This window comes from Tauraco erythrolophus, chromosome 4 (genome assembly GCF_009769465.1).
Source record: "Tauraco erythrolophus isolate bTauEry1 chromosome 4, bTauEry1.pri, whole genome shotgun sequence".
NCBI lineage: Eukaryota > Metazoa > Chordata > Aves > Musophagiformes > Musophagidae > Tauraco > Tauraco erythrolophus.
Window position 1 is genome coordinate 58,119,899 of NC_141468.1, and position 23,077 is coordinate 58,142,975.

At 41.6% G+C, this 23,077-nt stretch overlaps 1 protein-coding gene across 1 annotated transcript in view; it reads left to right on the forward strand.

Moving 5' to 3' along the window:
* The first annotated feature begins 776 nt into the window (after positions 1-776).
* Positions 777-23,077, forward strand: part of TCF20 (transcription factor 20) — a 38,922-nt gene continuing 16,621 nt past the window's right edge. The window contains exon 1 of the mRNA XM_009979595.2: positions 777-6,396. Coding sequence (XP_009977897.2) covers positions 802-6,396 — 5,595 coding nt within the window. The 5' untranslated portion in view covers positions 777-801. The remainder of the gene's footprint in view (positions 6,397-23,077) is intronic.

Here is a 23,077-nt window from a genome sequence, read left to right on the forward strand (position 1 = left end):
AAATAGAGTGGACTTGTTCTGACTTTCTATCTTTTAAAACAAAGCAGATGGGGGGGGGAAATACCATATGTTGTCTTGCTGTGTTGATTTTCACCTACAAGTGTCACTAGAGTAGTCAGGAACAGAGCATGGAGCAGATGTCTTTGAGCATGCTGGTGCCAGTTCTTTCACAGGTTCCTGTAGATCCTTTTCATTGGAGTATCTTGGTTTGAGCTTTGGTCAATTGTATCTTGAGTATTTTCTAACAGACGTCTTTCCCAGAGTAAAACGTGGGCCTTGGATATCATTCCTACCATAGATCCAAGAGTGGTTTGAGAGCCTTGCAGGCTTCTCATTGTTGCATCTTTTAACGTGATGGCAAAATACTTCATAGTCTCAGTATTAGCCACAGAGAATAGTTGGAGGGTGAGGATTGTTCTGCTTTGCTTTGTGGAGTGTTGTTGGAAGTTTGTTTCTTCAGAGGCGCATAAACAGACCCAGTTAGTAAATGTCTGTGCGGAAATATTAATGGTGAAAATGCGCTCCAGCTGGTAGTAGGCTACTAACTTGTATTTTCTTGGAAGTGAGTGATTCCTCTTACTTACAGTACCTAGCAGGTTGGAAAGTTGCAAGGAGAGGGGATACACACTGATGTGCCAGAAAGCAGGAGACAAATACTAAATTTTAATTGCTATTAAAACAGTGAAATTGAGCAGTGGTATTGGTGCAACTGGGGAATGCGGATGCTATACCTTTTTTCCCCTCTTTCTTTTTCTCCCCCTTTAGGAGGGCTTTCGAGCTGCTGCTCTGCTGCTGAACAGCATGCAGTCTTTTCGGGAGCAAAGTAGTTACCACGGAAACCAGCAGAGCTACCCGCAGGAAGTGCACGGTTCATCCCGACTGGAAGAGTTCAGCCCCCGCCAGCAGGCCCAGATGTTCCAGAGCTTTGGAGGAGGTGCCGGCAGTGGACGTCGTGGAGCAACAGGAGCCTCTACAGCAATGCCTGGTGAGAGCTCTGGCCATCAGAGCTACCAAGGTTTCAGAAAAGAAGCAGGAGAGTTTTACTATATGGCTGCCAACAAAGATCCAGTGGCGTCAGGAGGGCAGCAGCCACCTCAGCGCAGGCCTTCTGGACCAGTACAGAGCTATGGGCCCCCTCAAGGGAGTAGCTTTGGGAGTCAGTATGGGAGCGAGGGACACGTGGGCCAGTTTCAAACACAGCATTCGACCCTTGGGGGTGTGTCTCACTATCAACAAGATTATACTGGTCCTTTTTCTCCAGGGAGTGCCCAGTATCAGCAGCAGGCTTCTAGCCAGCCGCAGCAGGTGCAGCAGCTGAGACAGCAGATCTATCAATCTCATCAGCCTTTACCCCAGGCTTCCAGCCAGTCTGCTTCCAGCACCTCACACTTGCAGCCAATGCAGCGTCCATCCACCCTGCCTTCTTCTGCTTCTGGGTACCAGTTACGAGTGGGTCAGTTCAGCCAACACTATCAGCCACCTTCGTCGTCCTCATCCTCCTCTTTCCCCTCCCCGCAGCGTTTTGGCCAGTCAGGACAGAATTACGATGGAAGCTACAGCGTGAATTCTGGGTCGCAGTATGAAGGCCATGCTGTGGGTTCCAATGCACAGGCATATGGGACCCAGTCAAACTACAACTTTCAGACTCAATCGATGAAAAGCTTTGAGCAGTCTAAGCTGCCCCAAAGTGGGCAGCAGGGGCAGCAGCAACAGCACCCACCTCAGCACGTAATGCAGTATTCAAACACTGCCACCAAGCTTTCTCTTCAAAGTCAAGTGGGACAGTACAGCCAGACTGAAGTTCCTGTAAGGTCACCGATGCAGTTCCACCAAAACTTCAGTCCAATCTCTAATCCATCTCCTGCTGCATCTGTGGTTCAATCTCCAAGCTGCAGCTCTACCCCTTCTCCACTCATGCCAGGTGGAGAAAATCTTCAGTGTGGGCAAGGCAACATGTCTATGGGTTCTAGAAACCGAATCCTGCAGATGATGCCTCAGCTTAGTCCTACACCATCTATGATGCCAAGTCCCAATGCTCATGCAGGAGGATTCAAGGGGTTTGGGCTGGAAGGCCTGCAGGAAAAAAGGCTCACGGATCCAGGGCTGAGCAGCCTGAGTGCTCTAAGTTCTCAAGTGGCCAATCTGCCCAACACAGTCCAGCACATGTTGCTCTCAGATGCCTTGGCACCTCAGAAAAAAAGTTCCAAAAGGTCATCCTCTTCAAAAAAGGCCGACAGCTGCACCAACTCGGAAGGCTCCTCCCAGGCAGAGGAGCAACTCAAGTCTCCCTTGGCAGAGTCCCTTGATGGTGGCTGTTCCAGTAGTTCAGAGGATCATGGGGAAAGGGTGAGACAGCTGAGTGGCCAGAGCACCAGCTCAGACACCACTTATAAAGGGGGTAATTTAGAGAGATCCAACTCCTCACCAGCACAAGGCTCTCAGAATGAGCCATCAAAACTCAGCAGCAGCCCTGCAGCTAGGGAAGATGTGGCCTCCCCTGATGGGAAGGAAGCTGTGGTCGCTGTGGAAAATGCCCCAAAAGTGAATGAAAAGGCAGTTGGGGTGATTGTCTCCCGGGAAGCCATGGCAGGAAGAGTAGAAAAGTCAGGTGGACAAGATAAACCTGCACAAGATGATGCTTCCACAGCCACTCAGGCACCAGCTAGTGCTAGTGGAGCAAAAGAAGGTGGGCATGCAGGGACACAGCCAGAAACTCAAGGAGGAAGTAAAGGGAGCAAGAGTGGAGATAACACTAACCATAATGGAGAGGGGAACAGCCAGCCTGGTCATGCAGTTGTTGGGCCAAATTTTCCTGCAAGAACAGAATCTTCCAAATCTCCTGGCAGTTTAAGATACAGTTACAAGGATAATATAGCAGCTGGTATACAGAGAAATATTGGTGGCTTTCCACAGTATCCTTCTGGTCAAGAAAAAGGGGATTTTCCAGGGCACAGTGAGCGCAAAGGCAGGAATGAGAAGTTTCCTAGCCTCCTACAGGAGGTCTTACAGGGGTACCACCATCATCCAGATAGAAGGTATTCTAGGAACGCACAGGAGCATTCTGGGATGGCTGGGAGTTTGGAGGGAGCCATGAGGCCCAATATCTTAATTAGCCAAACCAATGAATTGACAAATAGAGGCCTCTTAAATAAAAGCATGGGGTCTCTCCTGGAAGGCCCTCACTGGGGTCCCTGGGATAGAAAGTCTAGCAGTGCAGCTCCTGACATGAAGCAGATAAATCTAGCTGATTACCCTATTGCTAGAAAATTTGATGTGGAGTCTCAGTCTTCTGCCCATGAAGGAGGAACTCTCTCAGAGAGGAGATCGGTGATCTGTGACATATCTCCGTTAAGGCAGCTTGTCAGAGATCCTGGCCCTCACCCAATGGGGCACATGGGTCCTGAGGCCAGAAGTGGAAGGAGTGAACGTCTTGCCCCTGGCTTGAGCCAGTCAGTAATACTCCCTGGTGGTTTAGTATCCATGGAAACAAAGATGAAAGCTCACAGTGGGCAAATAAAAGAAGAAGATTTTGAACAGTCAAAGAGCTTGGCTAGTCTCAATAATAAAAAAACGGGAGACCATTGTCATCCTGCTGGCATCAAGCATGAATCTTACCGAGGCAACGCTAGCCCTGGAGCTGCAGTCTCCGATGCTGCTCCAGACTACATTCCCCAGCAAGACAGCAGATCGACGCAGATGAGACGAGCACCTGGCAGAACTGGAAGCAGCAGGGGTAAATCACCTTCTCAATTTCAGGATCTTGCTGATAAGCTGAAAATGTCACCAGGCAGAAGCAGAGGTCCAGGGACAGATCTGCATCACATGAACCCACACATGACGCTATCTGAAAGAGTTAACAGGGGTTCCTTGCATTCTGCTTACCCTCAGAATTCAGAAGGCCCGTCTTTGGCTTCAGCATATCACACAAATGCTAGGTCTCATGCCTTCGGTGACCCTAACCAGGGTTTAAATTCCCAGTATCATTACAAGAGACAGTTATACCAGCAACAGCAAGAAGAATACAAAGACTGGGCAAGCAGCACTGCTCAGGGTGTGATTGCTGCAGCTCAGCACAGGCAGGAAGGAGCAAGGAAGAGCCCAAGACAACAGCAGTTTCTGGAAAGAGTAAGGAGTCCCTTAAAAAATGACAAGGATGGAATGATGTACCTTCAAGGTAGCTCTTACCACGATACTGGAAGCCAGGAAGCTGGACGCTGCGTTATGGGGAGTGATGGTGTGCAGAGCAAATGCACCGAACTGAAACACGGCAACCAGAAGTTGCAACATCATGAATCTGGTTGGGACCTCTCTCGGCAAACTTCTCCTGCCAAAAGCAGTGGCCCTCTTGGAGCAGCCAACCAAAAAAGATTTTGCCCTCAAGAAAGTGATGGGCATCGACGAGAGGAATCTACAGATTTACCCAAGCCTAGTAATGCCATGCTTAGGCTCCCTGGCCAGGAAGACCAGTCTCCTCAAAATCCATTAATTATGAGGAGGAGAGTCCGTTCTTTCATCTCGCCTATCCCAACCAAAAGACAGCCACAGGATATGAAGAACAGTGGCAGTGAAGATAAAGGGCGACTGATGGCTTCAGCAAAAGAAGGAGCTGATAAAACATACAACTCCTATGCCCATTCATCTCAAAGCCAAGATGTTGGCAAGTCAGTTGCAAAGGGAGATTCCTTCAAGGACCTGCCAAGTCCCGATAATAGGAATTGCCCTGCTGTTTCCCTCACAAGCCCAGCTAAGACCAAAATATTGCCTCCAAGAAAGGGGCGAGGATTAAAACTGGAAGCTATTGTTCAAAAAATTACATCTCCCAATATTAGGAGAAGTGTTTCTACCAACAGTGCTGAAACTGGTGCAGATACTGTCACTCTTGATGACATCCTGTCCCTCAAGAGTGGACCTGAAGGAGGAAATGCAGCTGGACATGGACCAGAGGCTGAGAAGAGAAAAGGAGAGATGTCAGATCAAGTGGGGCCAGCAAGCCAGGATACAACTGGTGAAATAACTCTTGCAAGATCTTCAGAGGAGTGGCAAAGCAGTCAGGATGATAAAACCAAGAAGGAGATCCCTGAAACTGCTGGTGTTGGTAAAGAGGGAGCAGGATCCAGTGCAGCACCACCACCTTCTCAGAAGTCAGGTGGTCAGGGAAGGTCTGATGGATCTGTAAGCAGTGCTGGAACTCTGACCTTTTCCGACTCAAAAACCATTTCCCCTTCCAGTGTGTTTACTTCTGAACCAAATCCGAAGTCTGAGGAAAAAGATGGAGATGTGACAAACATTTCACCCAAGCCAGATGGTTTCCCTCCAAAAGGATATTTTCCCTCTGGAAAGAAAAAGGGGAGGCCAATTGGGAGTGTGAACAAGCAGAAGAAGCAGCAGCAACAACAGCAGCCACTGCCACCGCCCCCGCCACCCCCACCAGTACCTTCACAGTCTTCAGAAGGAGTAGGTAGTGGTGAGCCAAAACCGAAGAGGCAACGGAGGGAGAGGCGAAAACCTGCAGCACAGCCACGGAAGCGGAAGCCTAGACGGGCTGCTCCGATTGTGGAGCCTCAAGAACCAGAGATCAAGCTTAAATATGCTACCCAGTCTGTAGATAAAACTGACTCCAAGAATAAGTCCTTTTTCCCTTATATTCATGTGGTAAACAAGTGTGAATTAGGCGCTGTGTGCACAATCATTAACGCGGAGGAAGAGGAGCAGAACAAATTGGTGAGGGGTCGGAAAGGACAGAGGTCTTCAACACCCCCTCCTAGCAATGCGGAGAGCAAAGTGCTGCCCACCTCAACTTTCATGCTGCAGGGCCCTGTAGTAACAGAGTCTTCTGTCTTAGGGCATCTGGTTTGCTGCCTGTGTGGCAAATGGGCCAGCTATCGTAACATGGGTGACCTCTTTGGTCCTTTCTACCCCCAGGATTACGCAGCCACCTTGCCCAAGAACCCACCTCCAAAGAGGGCCACAGAAATGCAGAGCAAGGTCAAGGTACGGCACAAAAGTGCTTCTAATGGTTCCAAGACAGATACAGAAGAGGAGGAGGAACAGCAACAACAGAAGGAACAAAGAAGCCTAGCTGCTCATCCCCGCTTTAAGAGGCGGCACCGCTCTGAGGACTGTAGCGGAGCCTCTCGGTCACTTTCAAGGGGAGCTTCTTGTAAAAAAGCAACCACTGATGGTGGCAGTGGTGTTGAAAAGACTCCTTTGGACTCAAAACCCTCTATGCCCACTTCAGAAGGTGGCACTGAGCTGGAGTTACAAATTCCTGAACTACCTCTTGACAGCAATGAATTTTGGGTCCATGAGGGTTGTATTCTCTGGGCCAATGGGATCTACCTGGTCTGTGGCAGGCTCTATGGGCTGCAGGAAGCTGTGGAGATTGCGAGAGAGATGGTGAGTACCTAACCTTGCTATACAAAATGATTTGTTTTCATTTGCATTTGTATACCATTTGGAATACCATTTTTCTGTGTTCTTTTCTCATGTCTTAAGTGATCATCTTTCATCTTAAGTAAATCTCTAATGATGTCCTTTTGGTGGCCTTGTTTAGATCTCTGCACCTGATCAGACAGATTTTTCAGGGATCAAGAAGCTGGATGCTCATTACCTACTAGAAGTTCTGGATGTCTAAAGACTTTCTCGTGACTACAATGGTCATTTTCTCCTCCTTATTCTGTCCTATTAGATCTTTAATATTCTCTAGGGCTCTCGTTGGAGTCATACAATGAAAGGACAAGTGGCAGCAGACAAAAATTGCAACAAAGAAAGTTCCAATTCAGTATTAGGCAAAAAATTTCCCAGAGAGTGGTCAAACATTGGATTGAGAGAGGGGGAATAACAGAGCAGCTGTGGAATATCTCTTCTTGAAGATGTGCAAATGTGACTAGGCAAGGCCCTAAGCAACACACTTTACTTCTGAAGTTGGATCTAGCTTCAAAGTTGACTCTGCTTTCAGCAGGAGTCCCTTCCAACCGAAGTTATTCTGTGCCTAATACATATCACACAACTGTAGGAGAGTTCACAGTCCTTAGAAAATAAGACAGATAGTGTGGAATCGCACAGAGGTCTGTAAGCTTTGAGTGAAAAGTGGATGGGTTTATTGTTGGTGAATTCAATACAAATCATACCACAAATCATGCTGATAATTGACTTTCCCCGAAGTGTGAGTCTAAAATGAGTAAGAAGAAATATGTAAAATTAAAGCAGGGACAAAGGGAGAACATCATTCACAGCCACGTGGTTGTGAACAGAGACAGGTGCTATTCTTGATTCTCTGAGACATAAGCTGACACTTTAAAAGCCCCGTTACGTGGCTTTCTTTGCCATCATGTGTGCTGCACCTCTTTATTTATGGTTACCTTTAGCATTATGCCTTCTGTCCTGTGCCACACCATGGAAGAGGCACTAGACTACTCTTTCCTGTTGCCTTCAGATTCTTCCTTTTCTAAACAGTGTTGGGATCCAGTTTTTGTCTTTAGCGCGTGCTCGTTTCCTCCTCATGAGCTTTTCTCTTTGGGTTTGATTCCTGGCTTGTTCTGCATTTCCACTCTCTGTTCTTTGACAGTAATTACATGCTTCTTTGCCCTAACTTGATTTGGCCTGCATTCTTGTTTCTAGCCTCTCATTAAACAAAGTCGGTTAATTTCATTTGATTTTCATCGGGCTGTGCCTGCATGCTTGTTCTGATGTAACTGCTGGATTTCTTATCTCTAACTGCAAGGTTTCTTTTGGGATCTCCACCACCGTTTGGATTCTACTCGCAATGTGGCCATGCTTTCACGTGTCTTGTAGTTGACCAGTATTTTGGATTGGTATTGCTCCAGCCTGATTTTCCCATTTTCCTGTTTTCAGGATGTGTCTTTCATTTATGATCCTTGTTCTCCCAATAGCAAATACCTTCTCTGCAAGTTCTTGAACCACTTGAGTTGTCCTTCAGCACTTCTTTTTGTGTTTCTGTACCTGCAAAGGGGGCATGCCTGGAAGAAACATGCTATGCTAACAGGCTCTAATCAAACTTGACAAATAGTAGCCTGTTATCCACAATGTTTTTATATGGGTTTTGCATGTTTGACGATTAGTTCTTTTTCTGCATGGGATCTTGATGACTTTCTGACTGAATACACTTTGGCCTAACCTTTATCGTTTTCTTCCAGCTGTTACGATGGTCATCTCCTTATCAGAAATATTTTTTTTTTCTCTTCTTAACCCTTTCATCTGCCCTTATGGCACCATACAAGAACATCTCCTTATCTCCCTTGAACCTTGTGTCCTTTCTCTCTACCTCTTTCCTTTAATCACTTTCTTAACTCCTAGCTTTTTTTTCCCCTTGTAGTACCTGTAGGCAGGACTGCTTCCCATTAAAAAAAAAAAAAAAAGTGTACAAAATGCCTATGGCCTCTCTTGCCTTTGCAACTACCTTTTAATTTCCTTTCCCTTTTTTCATCTCAAAATTCTTTGAGTGCATTGTCTGGGGCTCTTGTTCTCCGCTGCGGCTTCGATTGTGCTCTGCTACAATTGTAATAAGCATTTACAGTGATCCCTTCTTAGCTAAGGTTCAGATCCAGTACTTCATTTTCCTTTCCCTGTCAGCTACATTTGTCACTATCAGCTGTGCTGCTTTTGAAATGTTGTTCCGCCGTTGATGGTTACCTCCTTTCTTTCCACTGTTTTTTGCAGAAGCTGTTGTTCATTACTCCTGGCTTTTTGTGTGGTGTTCACTGAAGTTCTGCTTGTGCTTTCTTTCCCTTTATCCTGGAATACTATATCTTTGGGTAGCCTTTGGTAACCTGGTCACTTTTTTCCAGAGTCTTGTAGAGCTTCTTTTTTGCTCTGGGTTCACATTCTTCTGCTATAAACTTAAAAATTGTTCTTGAATTCATAGTGAATTCTCAGATTCTCACTTCAAAACATGGCTTTTAATCTACATTATCCTTAATCCATCGTCTGTAATCTTGTTCTGATTTTCTTGTCACTCAGATTCACAGTTTCCTCTTTGAATTTTAAAATTATTTCTTCCTAATTCTTCCCGTTTAAGGCTGTAAGAAATACTGCTTACTTCTTGTGCATGAGAAGTAATATGTAGGCTTTCAGTGCTCTCCACTGTTCTGTCTGGGTCCATTTTTAATCTAGTTATAAGACTCTGAACTTTCAGAGGCAGGAACCATTTTATTTTATTGTGTTCTTTGTTTTGTTATGTCTTACACGAACACATAAACAGGTGTCCTAACTGAATCCTGGGCTCTTCTGCATTATGTCCATAAGAGTAATCCATCTTTCTTTCACCTCTGTTGCAAATAGTGGAATAGGTTTTCTCCTAGCCTTATTGTAGCAAATTGTGATACTGTATTCTTCTCTGGAAACAGTATATCCTCCCCCTTTCAGTTACAAGAGGGTTACGTGCAACACAAAGATGGCAGTCAGGGTATTCAGAGGTGTACCTGCCAGAAGTCATCCCCAGGCAGCGGAAAGGCTCTGTTGAACCAGACTCTTGCCCCGCTGCCTGAGGATAGCCTTCTGGCTCAGACAGCTGATTTTCTATGCTTGTTGCATATGCTTTTTCTTTACCTCTTCCTTGCTTTACAGATGCATTTTCTTTTTGCTCCCTGTGACATGCAGTTCATCATTGTTAGTGTCCTGGAAAAGCATATGTGCAAACTGTGTAACTGCTTGCTAGCAGGAGAGAGTAGACAGATGTGTGCACAAGCATACAGAAATCTGGGTCTTAGATTTGGTATAGGGTAAGGAAAGACATTAGTTTATGGCATATGAGGAGTCATGAGCCTGGAAGTGAATAATTCATGTATGTAATGCGTTCTGTGCAAATTAAATACTGCCATAATTCAAAATCTTTGTAAACTGTTTGTAATACCCACAAAAGGCAATGCACCAAACTTAAACTGAATCCATACCGTTAGGTGAGTTGAAATATTTTGTTTTGTGATCTGACTCTATTGTTGCTTATGTGGCATCCCATCATAGAAATGAGAAACTTAAACTTCTGGTCAAAGGCCGTAAACCATCGAACCGTGATGTAAAGTTAGTGGCATAAGTAACCTGCCCCGTGTTTCTTCTTCTCACACAAACTCACTTGTTTTTTCTCACGTGGAAGCTTATTATAGGTGTGTGTTTGTTTTTTTTTCCCCCCAAACACCTCTGTTTCTCATTTGCCTTCCAGAATTGGGAAGGAATTTGAAGCGTTTTTGTTGCTATGTTAAGTTTTATGTTCCTTATATGAAGAAATGTCTCTGTCTTACTGCAGTGTTTTAGAGAAAAGCCCTACAGTCAATCTCAAGGAAGGCTTAGAATGTATACAAGGGTGCTGAAAAATTGACTTGTACCAGATTCTCTAGAAAAATTTGAGATGAGACAGTATTATCTTAAAAAGGTTTGTGAAACCATGAAGTGACTTTCCTGAACTTTGAACTTTCTTAAAGTCTGATTTCACCCTAGACTGAAAATGGTGTGAATGTGTTATCTTCTAAGCAGAAATCCAGCTGATTTCTGTAGTGCTAGAATCTGCCTGCCTTGAAGGCAAAAAGGTGTTCCTCTTGCTCTGGCCACTCTAGAAGACTTCTTGGTTCTGAGGATGTGAATAGCTGATCAAATTAATTGCGCTGCTTGAGATGCAGAATGACTTAATCCTTCTTCTTAATTTGAGGTTCAAATTAGATACCCCAGCAGATGGACCTGCCTGCCAAGTGGCTTGTCTTTCTCTCTTAAACTGCTTATTAAACCGTAGTAAGGGTGCTAACTGGCCTTCTTGCAGTTACATGTTTCTGGTTCCAATGTTAATGAAATCTTGAACTGAAAAAAGGCCATCTCCCTCATGCTGGATGATCTTGTTGCCTATAAAATGCTTTCTTTCAAATATGGTCGCTGAACACCGTGTTTTGGACTAGGTGAAGCAGATTATAAGTGATTTGGGATAAAATCTTTGCCTTATGATACTAAGAAACTTACAGCAGGTATTCTTGCAGCAGGTTTGAAAAATATATCCATGTTCTTCCTCTGGAAATTTTTTGGTCTCTCTTCTTACATTCACGTCAACCATTTCTTTGTGTTTATAGATTTGGAAGACTAACAGTTGCATGCAGTTTTCTATAAATATCTTTAAGGAAGCAGTTTCCTACCTTGTTTATCTCCTCATTGTTTTCTTATTCATGAGAAACTCATTTTCATGGAAGATGAAATCTTGGTTATCTTTGAAACTGGCAAAATTATCAAGTCACTTTGGTAGTTGTCAGCAGATTTAATGTTCAAAAGAATTAATGGTCTTTATTCTCGGTATTAAATTTAAGAAGCTGTAAGTGGAGAGAAGAACAAGGCAGAGAACATTCTTTGTATTAGGTTGAGTCGCAGAATTCGAGAAGATAGTGAACAGCTTTTTAGAAAACAACAGTAGAACTAGAAGGTGGTATGCTGTTTCTTGGAATTTTTTTTTATAAAACACTTTTTTTCTAAATCGGAGGCTCTGGTCTAGCACAAGTATTATTTCTATTTTGGTTGGGGTTTGATTTTGTTTTGTTTTCTTCTCTTCCCCCCACCTTCTGTCAGAATTGACCTTGATGAAGATGAATCTAGCTCTTGTTTCTGCTGACGGTGCTCAGTGAAAGGAAAACTTGTTTATCCCTCTTTTAAAGATCCCTTTTAAAAAGGTCTAAAGAATTTAATGCTTTTCTCATCAATCTCTGCTTCATTCCCAGTTTGAGAAATCTTTTAATCCTTATACACGGAAAGAAGTCCTTGGAACCTGTTTCCTTTGTTGCTTCTTATTGAAAGGATCATCTTGGGCTTCAGTCAGGAGAACGTCAGAGTAACAAGCAGTGAAGGGTAAAATCTGGCCATCATCTATGGTATAATGGAAGGGGATTCTGAGCTTTCTCTCACCAATCTGGAATTTTGTCTGTCTAACTCTATGGATTATCTTTCAAAGCCTGCTGCATACCTGAAGACAAGAAATCTGCCTGCTTTAGGACTGTTAACAAGCCTGTTCAGAAGGTCAGACTGACTTTGGAGAAAGTTATGAAAAACCACGTGGGCTCACAGAAGTTCAGAACCTAAATGCATGTCTCTCTCTTTGCAAACTGATGCTTAGATGCTTTAATTTTTCAGTAGTGTTGGGCAGTGGCAGCCTTCTGGCTCGTGTGAGTATGCCTTTGTTACTTTGTAGAGCTGGAGGCAGGTTTACGTACTCTATCCAGGTTTCATGGAGAGCAACTTCTGGTTTTGCACAGAAAAATTGTCTGTGACCACTTAAGACTCTTGCTAGTTGATATCCCAGAGTATCTTATCTGTGGAAATCTGTGCTATAGAGGAAATAAAGATTGCCTACCTATAATATTTTGTTTACTCTGTTGCTTTCATGGAACCGTTTTCTTTTGTTTACCTCTACCATTCTGGACCCTAGATTTAACTTGGGTAAAGAAAGGTGCCTAGAGGGATCATGAGGAATTAAGCTGTTTATATTCTCAGATTTGGGAAATGAAAGCCTAACAAAAACGGTCCTACACACTGTAAGTAACTGCTTTTAAAAGATTCCTAACTGAAAATTGTGGAAGGTTAGCTACCTCTGACAACAGCTTCTAGCCCCAGAAAGCTGAGTGGTGTAGCACCCTGAGTATAAAGGTGTGAGTTTATTCTGAATGTCTCATTTGGCACAGATGTGCTTTGATATCCCTAAGCCAGGCTAGGAGTAAGTTTCTGTGAAGAGGGGTGATCCTGTTTTATCCTCTTTGCAAGCTGCTTGCTCCCACTGTTTCCCTTGTGCTAGATCTACCAACTGTGCGTTTGCACAGCGGGTCGATTTTTAGCTGGCTAATCCATCAGAAGACTAGCTTGGGGTGGGGGATCTTTGTGCCAGATCATCTGTCTGAATCCGTTTGCTCTCTGAACCATGTTTGCTGTGTCTGACAGGGAGGGCCCTTTCCACTGGTGGTAATAACCATTAGATCACGTTAGCTGTTACACAAAATTGTGCCCAGGTGACACCACCACTTCAAAGTCTTTTAGGCCCACAGTGCCGCTGTTAGTGTTAGGAAATGAACGCTGGACTTTTATTCGTTATTCTTCTTATTAGAGAAGAAAAATGTGCAGAACCTGACTTTTTTTTTTTTTTCCCCCTCCAGAAAACTCCTCAAGTAAAGTTCTGCATCAGGTCAAGGTTCAGCTGAAATAATCTGCTGCTTCAAAGACCACATGCCTGACAAACACAGAAAGGAAAACCTGTGTTTCTTACACCCAGATCTGTAATAGTAGGGAGAAATTTCCAGAGTAGGAAGAATTGACACTGGAGCTTGTTAATTTTTCTCTGTGGGGAAAAGGAACGAATTTAAAACCTGCCTGTTAGCAGTGGTTGAAAAAAGGGTGTATTGAGAACATTGTCTGGTTATTTTTATCTCTGGCAACAGCTTTTAGAATGCTTTAACCTCTCAAGTGAGGAGTGCCACAGAATCTTGAGGCACCTTCTGCAATTACCCTTAAAATGGTTGAGTTCTTGGTTTACATTGAGGAACTGTGTCCACTTAGTTACCTGAGCTGGAAACATGCTCGCTCTTTCTTGAAGACATCTTAGTGCAATTAGTTTAACATTCATTTTCATTCCTTAAGAAATGGCAGCATCTTTAATATTCTTCCGCAATGTTACAAAAACAAGGAAGCATGAAATTTTGGGTGGAGAAGAAATTCTGAAAGGCAGGCTGAATAATGAACTTCAGATTCATTTTTCTCAGAAAGGCATTGCCATCTGCTGCGCTACTGAAGCTCTCTGTGCTGTCATGACTCCTGGTCTGTATGAGTGTGCTGCCTCGGAGATGAGAACCTGGAGGAGCCCTTGTTGTATCTCAGTTCATTGCATTGCTCTGGGAGGGACCTAGAAGTGTGAATGACTAGTGCTGCAGCACTAGTAGCTCACAGCAGCTCTGTGTATTGGTATCACAAACCTCAGACATTGAAGAAGTGAGCAGACAAAATCTGCATCTACATTTGTGATGCATATATTTCAATATCTTAAGTGACTGGAAGCCATTAATTACATTTGTGAAACGAAGCTGACTTTCCTTGACTTTGTGAGTAGAAACTGGGTAAAACCGGTGCAGTGTATTGGTAATCATGGATTGCAAATGGTGGGAAGTACAGTTTAGTTGAGGTCTCAAACATAAAGACAATACTAGGAAAAGAGGAAGGACTTCTGCAGTATTGCCTGTTTCCACGGGGCAGAGAGAAGATGAAGGGTAGGCAGGGAGGTGATTTCTATGCGTCCTTATTAGCAGACTCCTTTGCCATTAGGTTATCCCAAAGTATGGGCATTATGTCTGCGCTTGCATGTGGCTTTGTATTTTACTGTTTGTCTAGCATGTGGAGTGAGGAAAGCAGAAAATAGATTTACTGACAATAGAGCGTTGGGAAAGAATAGGATGTTTAACCACTTCCATTAGTTGTAGCCAGGAGCACTGGAAACTTGTATGTAAAAAGGAGCTCGCTCATTCCACAGTTGCGGCCTTTCTATAAAGCATCAGGGATCCTCGAAATCTATGTACAATTTTAATTTAAAAATACATTTAAGTAACTTTAATTTCTAAGAAGCTCTTCAGGAGACTTCTAAACAAAGCTTTAGAGCTTTTTGTCTGGTTATCCACAAGCTCACACAATCCTTTTCTAAGTTGCCTGTTACTGTAGAGATGCCAAACTCTTGCTAAATTCTCAATAGCGAGTGAATGCGATCAATTTATGTGTCATTTTAGCTTGAATCTTTTTAAGCTGTGCTGGCAAAAAGGTCGTTAACGTTCTCCAAAATGGGGGAGGAGGGTGGCTGTGCTGTTTGTGGTTTGTTTTGTTAACTTAAACTGAACTAACTTTTTTAACTTAGACTAATTCCAGATGGTAGTCACTTGAGCTGAATCCCCTTAACTTCATTAGAAGAATGCTGCTAACAAATAAGCATGGAAGGACATTCAAGTACTTTAGAAGTTTATTCTGCTCCATGCATCTGTTTAAAATGGCCTATATTTGGTTACAATTGGGCAAAAATGCAAACCTTAAAAAATATTTTCCCTGATTTTGAAAAAATTATTACGTCTTAATTTTTCTTTGCTTGTTCAGTTTGATAAGAGGTTAATTTCTGGAGGTAACAATTCATTACTTTCTGTTACATAATGTTGTATGAATTGTTACAATTAAATTATATCTTTTGTAAGACTTTAAATAAAAAAAAATACGGCTTTTCCAATATTTTTTCCAATGTATTTTTAAAATAAACATTATCCTGAATAATAATGCTTCAGCTATTCTGGTGTTTACCATTCATAATAAAGGAATGCTCTTCAAATGCTGCAATGCAAACCAAGTTCATAAAAAGCTATGTAAGCATAGTGCTTTGTGCAGTAGCCAGACTGGGGAAGGAATGGTGCAACAGAACTGAGACACTTACTGATGGTGGTGTGAGATTTTTTTAAAATACATATAGAAAGCAATTTTTAAACTTTTTTCTTTTCAAAAGTAAATTTTTTTCTGTCTGCCCGTTATAAACCTAGTTATATAACTCTAATATGTTTTTTTAATTAGAGAAATATGTTCTGAAAGAGGTTAGATTAATTTCCCTAGATTTAGAAAGATGAGTAAAAATAAAACTGAAGTATGATGAGTATTCATATAATAATTTTAGAAACTACAGAGAAATTAGAAGTCAGTTTTTTCCCTTGAAAAACGTTACTCTGCGGATACAAGAATTGGAGAAAAGAGGTTCTGTCTGTACTGCACACTTTGCCTGAGGTTATGGAAGAAGCTAGGAATGACGTTGGGGTTCCCTGAATCTTAAACCCATCCTTTTCAGCTAAGCTGAACTATACTACTCTTACACTGTTGTACTCTGGGTAGTTTTTCTTTCTTTCTTGGCAGAGGAAATATTTTTCAATTTCATGCACTTAACTGGACTCTGTGTGAAGTATAGAATAGTCTTCATGGATAGAGCACTTTGGAAAAAAGTTATTAATGAACCTTCATTGTTATGGATTGGATCTCAGCCAGCTGCTTAGTGATTAAAGTTTAATTGCATGATGATTAGTTTTCATTAGTAAGCAATTAGCTTTTAACAGCAGTCTTGTATTGCTGAAGCTATGAGCGAGTATGAGTGGCTTGAGCTGTGTTGAGAAGTTATGTATGTACTTGGAGATGTGGGCCCAAAGTTGTTTGGGGAATATGGGAATGGGAATTCTGATGTTAGTTGCTTCTAACTGCTCGTTCCCACTGTAGTGTTGAGCCAGGAGAAGAGATAGGAGTGGGAAATGGAGCGAACGGCCAAAACAGCACAGCCTGGACATGGGGCACAGAGACTGGCTGCAGATGAGCCTTCATGTAGGGAGTTACCAAAATAATCGTCTTCCTCAATGGGCCCTTTGAAGTTCCGAGTGGCTCTCATAGTAATGCTGGTTTTCATAGTCTTATCCCACTCCTTGCCACAACGAAAACTACTTTTTCAGAATCCCCCTCATGAACTTGATGAAATCCCCATTTTGACTGTGATAGCAGTCCTTGATTGCTTAATGCCACAGTGGGGTAAATTAGGGGAAAGATGAGTGCAGGGCAAGGGCTGGGGGAAGTGCAATAAGATAAGAGTAGAGGAAGGTGGGAATATAGCAAAAGGTCAAGGCTTCTTGGCTGTTAAAGGTACAAAAGAGCAAAGAGTGTCCCTTGTAAACCACTTCCGCTCCACCAAGGAGTCTGTGAAGATGAAATATGGTGGTAGTTTCGTCAAGGATAAGTTAGGGTTGTTAGAAGCCATTCTTCTCCCCCACGTTTCCCCTTCTGCTAGCACTACTTTTCTCTGAGTGAACTGAGTCAGGTAGCTGATCTGGTCAGCAAATTCTCCTGCCCCCCTCATTTTTATCAAGCTAATTTTTTGGCTGGATCAGCTTTCTTGACTCTTAAGTATCAGTACTGATGCAGGGAAATGCCTCGCTCAGCTAGGAACAGGAGCAGGCAGCAGGTTGCAAGTACAAACTGATATCTTAAAATGGTCTGGAAGTGAGTGGACTGGTCAAGACCGTGACTTCCGATAGAAGGTTTTTCCAGAACTATATTACTAATTATGCAAACCAGTAAATTCAATAAAAGGTACATTTTAAAATTTGTCTGTAGCTTTGCAGCTTTTATTACTGATGTCAAGTGCAACCATCCAGTTGTCTAGACATACAAGAAGGTAGGGTTTTTTCTTTATTATTATTCCATGATCCAGAAGCACTAGGGACTGGATGCTCCCTCTCCTCCTCTGGCCTAATTTTCAGGCATTTCCCTTCAGTTAAAATGGACCAAAATAGCTGCAGTTTCTTTTGAGAAATTCTAGCAGTGCTCAGGGTGTGACTTTAATCATGTAGATGATCTTAAGTTTTCTTCAGATTTGCTGAACTGTTGGTAAGAGTAGACATAACAGTGAGGGACTTAGTGTAAAACAGCAACCCTGCCCAAGACACAAAGACCGTGGTGAGTGGCAAAGCCTGCCCACGGCTCTGTGTGCTGCTGTTTCTCAGTACCTGATCGTAGCATAAGTACACTTGCATCTTATCTCAACCAGCTAATTGTTGCCTGTGTCCTAAGCTTTCCTTCTGTTTGTGAAAATATCAAAGGCTAGTGTTAAAAACTGGCTGCGTAGGTGTCGCTTACTAATGATTCCCCCTTCCCCTCCCCTGTTTCTTACTCTTTGCATGTTATCTTTTGATAGGTCTCTTTATTCTAACTCAGCTGTATATTTGTCTTTTTCTTATGGCTTGTCATTTCACAACATGCAGTTTTGTTGGTACTTTGCACTATGCTGCTGTTTAATTGCAGCTTTTCTTGCACCTCTGACTCCTTTATTCTTACTGAGAACTCATGCTTCCTAAGTTTCAGAAAGTTACTGATCATTAAAGGAGAGTGTCCAGCATCATAAAAGACTTAGTAGTAAGGGAGGGAAAAAGGAGGAGGGTGTCTTGGCATGAATCTCTGATATGGAGACAAAAAGACACTGCTGCTCAATGTGAAACTTTAAAGGATTAAAAAAAAGGGGGGGGAGGTGGAGGTGGGAAAGGGAGAGAGAGGCAACTTCATGTACTTGAGTTCAGGTTTAAGAGCTGTGAACTTTTCAGACTTTGTGCCTGCGCTGTCAAAAATTCCTTAGGTGGCCTTTGACAAGTCAATTAATTATTCTGTAAAGCAGGCTTTAAAGCCACTTAGTTTGTGACCATTAAGACGAATTTGTAGGGTGCTTTGAAAATGGAAAGTATGGTATGTATTTAAATTGTCAGATGTTCTTAATTAAATTGGAAGATTAGGGAGCTGGTACAAGGTTGCGTGTTTTAGTTGCATAGATGTAATGGGAGGAAGCTAAGTTTAAAGTTTGTTTATATATCATTTAGTGTCAGGTCCACAGAAGATAATAAAAATGCTTTGTTATGTGTTCAGCTGATGCTGGCTTTCTCTTTTCTTGTAGAAGGTTAAAATGCTGAAGATCTTAACTTGAACGTACTGGTACCATATGTAAATTCATCATTATCTTTAATTAAGTGTTTTCTAGGGGAGTAACTCTTCAAGTTAAATCTAATCACTGAAATTTCAAAGTTAACACAATACATAAGCAATACTTTCCAGAAAAACAACAGTTTGTTTAGATGTTAATTTCAGGAAATTGTTTAGGTTAGACTAGAAAAATTCCAATACCTGCATTATAGGTACATAAAACTATTTTACAAGGTTTTAATGCAGTCTTAACTCCTGTACTTAAATTTAATTATTCCTCCTTGGAAGTGTCACACATCATCATTGGTGATAATAAGGATTCCTTAGTGATGCCACATGGTACTATTCCTCTGAGCAGAAATCTGCAGAGGCAGTTCCTGGGGTACAGGAGCTTTGAATAGTTACCAGTAAATTCAGTTTTCTGGACAAATAGCTTCAAGGGTAATGCCAAAAGAAGATTTTTCTGTTCTGAGTCTCTGAAGCTCTCTAACAAAGAAGACTCTACTGATGACTTATGCCTCTGCTTTTGAGCTAGACCCTTCAGAAGATGGAGGAATAAGAAGTGAGAAGAGGGTGTGCCTATGTAAAGTAAATGAAAAACAAGCAAAAGTGCCTGTATCCTTCAATTTCTGCCTCAGGTGAAAAAACACTGAAATTTCTCTTTAATCTCGCACAGTGATTTATTTCTAGTAGTCTGTGGCTCATACCAGTCCTTTTAATCTTAGTATAGATTGATCTAGATTTATAAAAACTGAAGATGTGGCTTGCAAATAGTTAGATAATATTATTGCTTTTACCACTGTTCAGCAGTGTTGTGAGCCCAAACGATCTTAATTAGTTTGGTGTTTTTTTCCCCCCTTTCAGATCTGGGGAGAAGCACACAGCTCCTTAATCCTTAGATGGAGGAAGTTCATCCTCCAGAACAACATAGAGTCTGTCCTTTAAGGAAACTACAGACCCTATCTTAGCTGCTTTGTAATATCCAGCTGGAATGCCATCCGGCCTTGGACTTCTGCTGCTATTTATATTCGCTGCCGCTTCTAAACTGCTGCTAGCTCATACAAAGTTTTCTTGTTCCTTGTGTCTCAGGCAAGCCTGCTGACCCTCGATGTTTTTGAATAAATTCAGTTTAGAATTCACGAAAAGTAACTATTATTGTAATGGGCAGTTTAAGCAGCACATATATCATTATGGTGTGTAGGATTTTTCCTGATGATTATTGAATGGTGAAAGAACATATTCATCTTTCAACCCATTCAGATTTTTGGCTAGCAAACATTATTTTACATAGAGCACCTACTCTGTATCTGAGGTCATTTCATCAATGTATGTTACTAACTTGTTTAGTTTTCCTTAACTGAGATTGATTATTTATTGCTGTAGTTAATGAGCTTTTATCTTCTTTTTCAAGTTTGGTTGGGGTTATTTTTTTTTGTTTGGTTGGTTTGGTTTTTTTTAATGCTGATGTGTTACTTGACAGCTTATCACTAAAGAGAGATGCACTGACTTGCTGGAATTTCTCCTTCCACAAGCATTGCACCTTTATCTCTTCTCTTGAATTCATTTGACCTGCTGTTGTTGTTCATCTTTGGTTGCATTTCCTGTATGGTAGCAACAGCCACCAGTGACCTCAGGAATACTTGTGTGCACTTTCTGGCTTTTTATTGTAGCTCTGCTGCAGCCTTCTGGAGGAGCGGTCATCTTCTCGTCATTCTCTAACAGTACTGAGTAGTATTTTTGTTTGCTGCTCTTTTCCTGGAGAGGCAAGTTGTTCATTTTCACCTACCCTTACTTCCAGTGGAATATATTTTTGACTGCACAATAAGAGCAGCTCTGTAGACCTTAATTTAAGAATTAGTATTCTTATTGATGAGTAGATGTCCATTTGGAAGACTGCTACAAAAAAATCTTTTTCTAAACTATCATTTTTGCGTACGTACTTCTTTCACATTCATCTGCCAACTTCCTCTTTTCTTATGGCTCAAACACAAGCTACTTGTCACTATTTTATCTGCCTTCATCCTGCTTCTTTTTCTTCTTTTGGTTTCAAGAATTTATGATCTACTTCCAGTCAGTGCATCCTGGCTAATTTTAGAATTTCCTAAATGAAGTGCCTTGCTTTCAAAACCCTGCGCGTTTACCTTTGTTTTCCTTCATGCATTTCTTCGAAGCCTTTCTTGTCTGGGATTTCTGCTGAACAATTGGATATGCTTAGCCTGCTGCTGTGATGGACGCTGCCCAACGCTGCTGGCTCAGTCTCACCGTTCCTATTTCATCCCTTTGCTCCACCAACACTTTGTTCTGTGTTACTGAAATGTCTTGCACAGTGGGGCTCTGCTTATGGCGAGGGCTTGCACAGATTATTACAAATAATGACAAATGGTTTATTTCTGTCCAATGTTACAAGTCTTTGAGTTGTTGGCAGGGGTGGATTTGTGCTGCTGCCTTTTTTCTGCTGGGTTACGTAGATACCTTGTCAAAATCTTTTCCGTTTACAGTTTGCCTTGCTCAAAAGCATTTCCTTACGTTTAAACCATTACAAAGGTTTTGTTTCTGTTGAATCCACTGCCATTAATAACATAGTGATTGTGTCCTTAATGAACTAGACCTTTTTTTCTTTTGAGCTTTTTAGTAAATACTAAGCATCGTCTCCTTTTTTCTAGAGAAAAACTGGTTCTGTCATGCAGTTCACGTCTTGAAAACAAATTACTTGGGTTTATTGCATTTTCTTGTTTATGTCAGTTTTTTTCCTTTTTTATATCACTCCAGTCATTGATATTCAAAGGTATTCCTTTACAGGGGAGAGCTTTTGGTAGCTATTTAATTTATCCAACAACTCGTCCCTTGTAGTGGTGATGTTGCTTTGTTTTAAGGCAACTGCACCTGTTCTTTCATACTGCACTCGTTAGACCTTGTGCTAAATAGAAATTCACTATATATTTGGATATTTACTGTAATCAGTACCCAAGATGGTCAGGAAAGAGATCTAGTACTGGCAGAAAAATCTAACTGGAGTAAATACTCTCTCTTGCTGACTATGCTGTTCCTACAACTGTATGTCCTTATCGCATAATCACTGCTTGAAAATTTGAATTTCGTTTTCCTCTTTAAGTCTGCTCTTCTATCTTTCAGATCTTTTCGTAACTAAATTGCACTTACTGTTGCACATTTAATTCCCCAAATGAATAGCCAAGATAACATAAACTATATGAATTTTTTCTGCTAGATTTGCATACTTTAGGAAATTCAAATCCCTATACTTCTAAGTGGTTGTCTGAAATGTTTTTCTTATTCAGAGTGGCTCTTTGTCATCGAAGGAAACAAGATTTACGCATTTCTTGTTGTCTTGGACTTGGTAGTCTATGTATTATTTTAATATTCTTTTTACAATATGAAATGGCTACAAAGGTGTGTGCTAGCCTGCTTAATTTGAAATTAAACATGGGTTTTATTACCATTTAAAGTTACTATTTTTTGTCAGTCTTGCTAAACCTGTTTTATTTAACCATCAGTTTATTCTTGAAGTAGCTAACCTCTATTCTGGTTCAGTTATGCTTGGTCCTTATTTCATTTGGGTTTTTTCCTCTTTCTGTTGTTTGAGAGGCAGAGAGGGTTCATTCTCCTCCATGACTTTCTCAGCTTTTCACCTAGAGTATGTTTCATGCATGTTTAAGCCTTTGATCACTCTACTGAGTGAATGAAACACTTAGGCTTGCATGGAGTAGTGAACATGAATTTATTGCTTAGATCAAATTTCAACCCTTTTATATAGTATTACAGTTTAGCTCAGCCTTCCTGTTATGGAGGGAAGACTGAAGAGTCTTTAAAAGCTTGTAACCTAACAGTATAATTTCTGGGTGCCTACATTCTTTTTAATAATCATGTTTTGGTGTTTTTTTTTGTTGTTCATTGCGGAATTTCACAATCAAATCTCTTAGTCTATGAAAGAACTGCCATTCCAGGCAGGTGCAAAAGTGTGTTTTGTTGTGGTGTTTTGCCTTCATTAACAGCCAGGATCTGCTGTCTTCAGAGATGTGTAGTAAACCAGGCATGTACAGGGTGCTACTTGTATATTTTCTCCCTCCTTTCAGTAATCACAGCTTTAGAGTAATCTCTTTTGCATCATTGTGTTTAACAAGCAGTGGCATACCTATTCTTGATGAATTTGTTCAATCTGTTTTTGAACTTGTTTCTCTTTTGGCCAGCGCAGCGTTCTTTGGCAATGACTTTTACAGTTTAATTATGTGTTGTATTACAAAAAAAGAAAAAGCCAAGCTGATTTATTTTAAATTTAAACCTATGATTTGCTCTTCCTTCTTGGATATGACTAAGAATCATTCCCTTATGCACACCATGTTTGATTTTGTAGATCTCAATCCCCTTTCAGTTACCACTGTTCCAAAATACTTAAGTTTTTTCTCATATGGAAGCTCTTTACTTCCTAGTAAAGTAGGAAGTACTTTACTAGGAAGGTAAAGAGATCTCTGTGATCTGTTTTTTTCCTGATCTGTTGTATTCCTTTGTTAATAGGGTGACCAGAACCACACACAATAAATAGTAAGATGTCAGGATACTCCAAGAATAACAGATA